The sequence below is a fragment of the Sinocyclocheilus anshuiensis genome, unplaced genomic scaffold (genome assembly GCF_001515605.1).
Source record: "Sinocyclocheilus anshuiensis isolate Anshui unplaced genomic scaffold, SAMN03320099.WGS_v1.1 scaffold581, whole genome shotgun sequence".
Taxonomy (NCBI): Eukaryota; Metazoa; Chordata; class Actinopteri; order Cypriniformes; family Cyprinidae; genus Sinocyclocheilus; species Sinocyclocheilus anshuiensis.
The window spans coordinates 246,220-249,337 of NW_015540886.1; the positions used below are offsets into that span (position 1 = coordinate 246,220).

Here is a 3,118-nt window from a genome sequence, read left to right on the forward strand (position 1 = left end):
GTTCAGTAGAGGGGTTTTGATGAGTGGAAGATCTCAAATTGATCTTTAATTTGTGTTAAACTGCTCTTTTCAAAGGTTGTGACGTGAATGTCAAGTAAGGGTAAAATGTTAATTATTTCTGACTGCAAGTCTTTTCGAATGTTTAGTTTTCTGTGTTGCTTGCTTTCACCCTGTGCCTTTTCTCCAGCTGAGCGTCTTCCAGTTCTTCCCGTTTTATCCATTCAGATGAAAATCGTCTAAGGACAATCGTCTACAGTGTCGGTTTTTCTTCCTTTTCTCTTATTCTCTCTGTCCTTCCACCTTTCTTTCAACTTCTTTCCCTTTCCTCTCTCATCTCTCCTTCTCTTTTCTCACACCCTCCCTCCAGCTCTACCTCTCTTTCTCCTCTTCGCCCTTCCTCACTCACTCTCATCAGCAGGGAGCCCTCGGCTCCCTTCATCACCGTAGACTCAGACTCAGTCCCGCTACAGTAGAGTTGCCTGGCTGATTCTTAACCTTAAACCGGTTTAATACTGTTTTGCTGGCAGCCGTCGGTATATTTTCAGAGCCATTTGTATTCTGAGCAGATGGAACGTTATCCTCAAGTCAAGTTTCCACTGCTTATGCAACCTCTGGATTTCAGCTCTGTCTGTATTCACATTTTTGCTTCATGCAAGGGGAAATTCATCTTTAGAGGAATTTCAGGCTTCTCTAATTGTTTGTCCTCCTGTTTCCCGTCATGCGTAGTGAGAGGGTTTAAACCTTGATGTTTTTAACAGGGTGCTCATGACAAACTCAATGTGAAAATGTCTTATTCAGCACATTTATATGTGTGCATACTTTTCAAGAATATATATATGTATGTATATGAATAAATTGTTCAGAAAAAATATCTTCAATGACATGGTCTAATTCCTGTGTCTTAAACTGTGAGATAAAGTCACCACCAAGGGCAGTATTAAGGGTGGGCTTCTGGGATTTAAACCCCGAATGTTTTTTATCACCTTGTCACAATTTTTGTCACAAACAAAATTATTCAGAGCTGCAGGCTGCTATATAAATCAGATGTGGTCTTGCAAGCCACATTTTGACTGTTTTGCATAAAGTCTGGCGCATTTTGTTATTTATTCTGTCACAAAGTCAAAGAAATGATGGCACCGCTTTCCGTTCTACAGACCTCACCAAAGTAATCAGAAAAAACTGTGTTGACTTTGGTCCAGACAGATATTTTGGCAAAATAGGAAATATTTCAGACTATATAATATTTAATAACTCTGAAAACAGAGCAAAACATACAGTGCTTAAGGATATGTTGGCAAATTCGGCTAGACATTTGCAGTTTCGGGGAAAAAAAATCAGTTTTATTAAAACATAATGCTAATATTATACAGAAACTTTTTTATATCAGAAGTGCTAATAATAATAATAGCCAGCTAACTTGTAAACAACACTTGCTGACTCAAAAAAGTGCTTCGAACTATAAAAAGCCAAAAGGAAGAACATTTTTTAACTCGCATTTTAAAGTAACATACATAGTTTTAAATATGAAACCTCTGAACCTCAAGATGTTAGTGGACCTTTTTAGTTATATATTTAAAGATTAATTTCATTTAAATGACACCTCACACCAACATTTCAACATTACTATTATAATAAAGTACATTATTCAATATTTCATCAAAGCATGAAACCATACTCATTCATAGAGGTCTAGGCTATAAACTCTAAATATCCACTGCCCCCCCGGTCACCACTGCTATTTCTGTTCTTTAAGCTTCTGTTTCGGCAAGAGACGTTGGCTAATTGAAGCTTGTTCCTCCATATTTCATTTCTGATCGGCCATGTCCTGAGAGACAGTGGAGCACAACACTGTAAGCTTTTAGATTCTCCCTCCTGGAACTCAGCCGGAACAAAAGCCTCTCTTTATACATTTGCGGCCATAAGCTGTGGGAATTTAATCGAACAGACAAACTTTTAATTTGGGACAATTTTAATAAATGTGACCTTTTGTTCTGATCTCGGAAGAATTCAAATTGCCTATGTGATTATTTCTTTCTTACTTGAGCATTGTGGTGCATAAAATATTCAATGTGTAAAACCTGTACATGAAATCACACCATATAAATATAGAAATGTATGATAACATGACTGTTTTCTATAGGTTGAGCTGGGAAAAGAGAAGGAAAGAAAGGCCAGGTATCGTGCTTACCAGTGCGCCGCCATCATTCTGAGTGTGGTATTCCTGATATTGGCCCTCTGTATCTTCAGTCTGAGATATATATGGAGCCCAAGCCCTGGGAAGGTAAGAAAAATCCAAATCTATTGTGGAGACCAAGAGATATTATTGAGCATGGTGCATGGCTGTGGATTAATTAGGAAATGATAAGAATAACAATCGTGGAATGGAAATGAAAGACTCAGAAACATCTGCACACACTGTTTAGTATTCTTGGAACTGACTGAATCCAGTCTTGATTTCCTTGGCATAAACAATAACATCACAGAGTTGGAAAAAACGGCAGATTGAATATATAAATAAATAGATCGTTTTTCATAAAATTGCTACAATAACCGGAACTGCAAAACATAGATATTATTCATTATAGTTCCTCAATTCTTGTTGATACCCAGAAATGGGCAGCGTGTAAGTAATTGTCAATACCGGGGTGTCAATAGACATGCAAACCTTATGCTTCGGTATACTATGTTATGCATAAATTCTTCCAGAGGACGTAACTCATTTAACAGACAATTCTTTTAATGCGTTTGCTGAAGCTCCGGTCTAATTTCTGCATCAGATATTTCACGCTCCTGCTTGAGGAGTCATCACTTTGAGCTGTAGAAGCAGTGAAGATTCGCACAGGGCATGTAATGGGCTTAATGGCACTGGAAGTCTGGGCTGTGGAGATCGAGAGCAAGCGCTCACACTCTCAAACTGCTGCGGTTGGCTAACTGAAGGCCTGTGTATTCGCTGATATCCAGCAATGAGCAGCATAATGGCGCTTTAAAACACAATGATAGGCCCAACTGTTAGGGGGTCTCTTCAACAGCAGTCAGGAGGAAATATTAGGCAAGCAATGAGTGTGTGTGTGTGTGTGTGTGTGTGTGTGTGTGTGTGTGTGTGTGTGTACAGCTCTCT

General features: G+C 38.7%; 1 protein-coding gene across 2 annotated transcripts in view; it reads left to right on the plus strand.

Annotated features, from left to right (window-relative positions):
- Positions 1 to 3,118, plus strand: part of LOC107688706 (tenomodulin-like) — a 51,841-nt gene that overhangs the window by 16,353 nt on the left and 32,370 nt on the right. For both annotated transcript variants that reach the window (XM_016486441.1, XM_016486440.1), the window contains exon 2: positions 2,141 to 2,281. In XM_016486441.1, the coding sequence (XP_016341927.1) occupies positions 2,141 to 2,281 (141 nt within the window). The remainder of the gene's footprint in view (positions 1 to 2,140; positions 2,282 to 3,118) is intronic.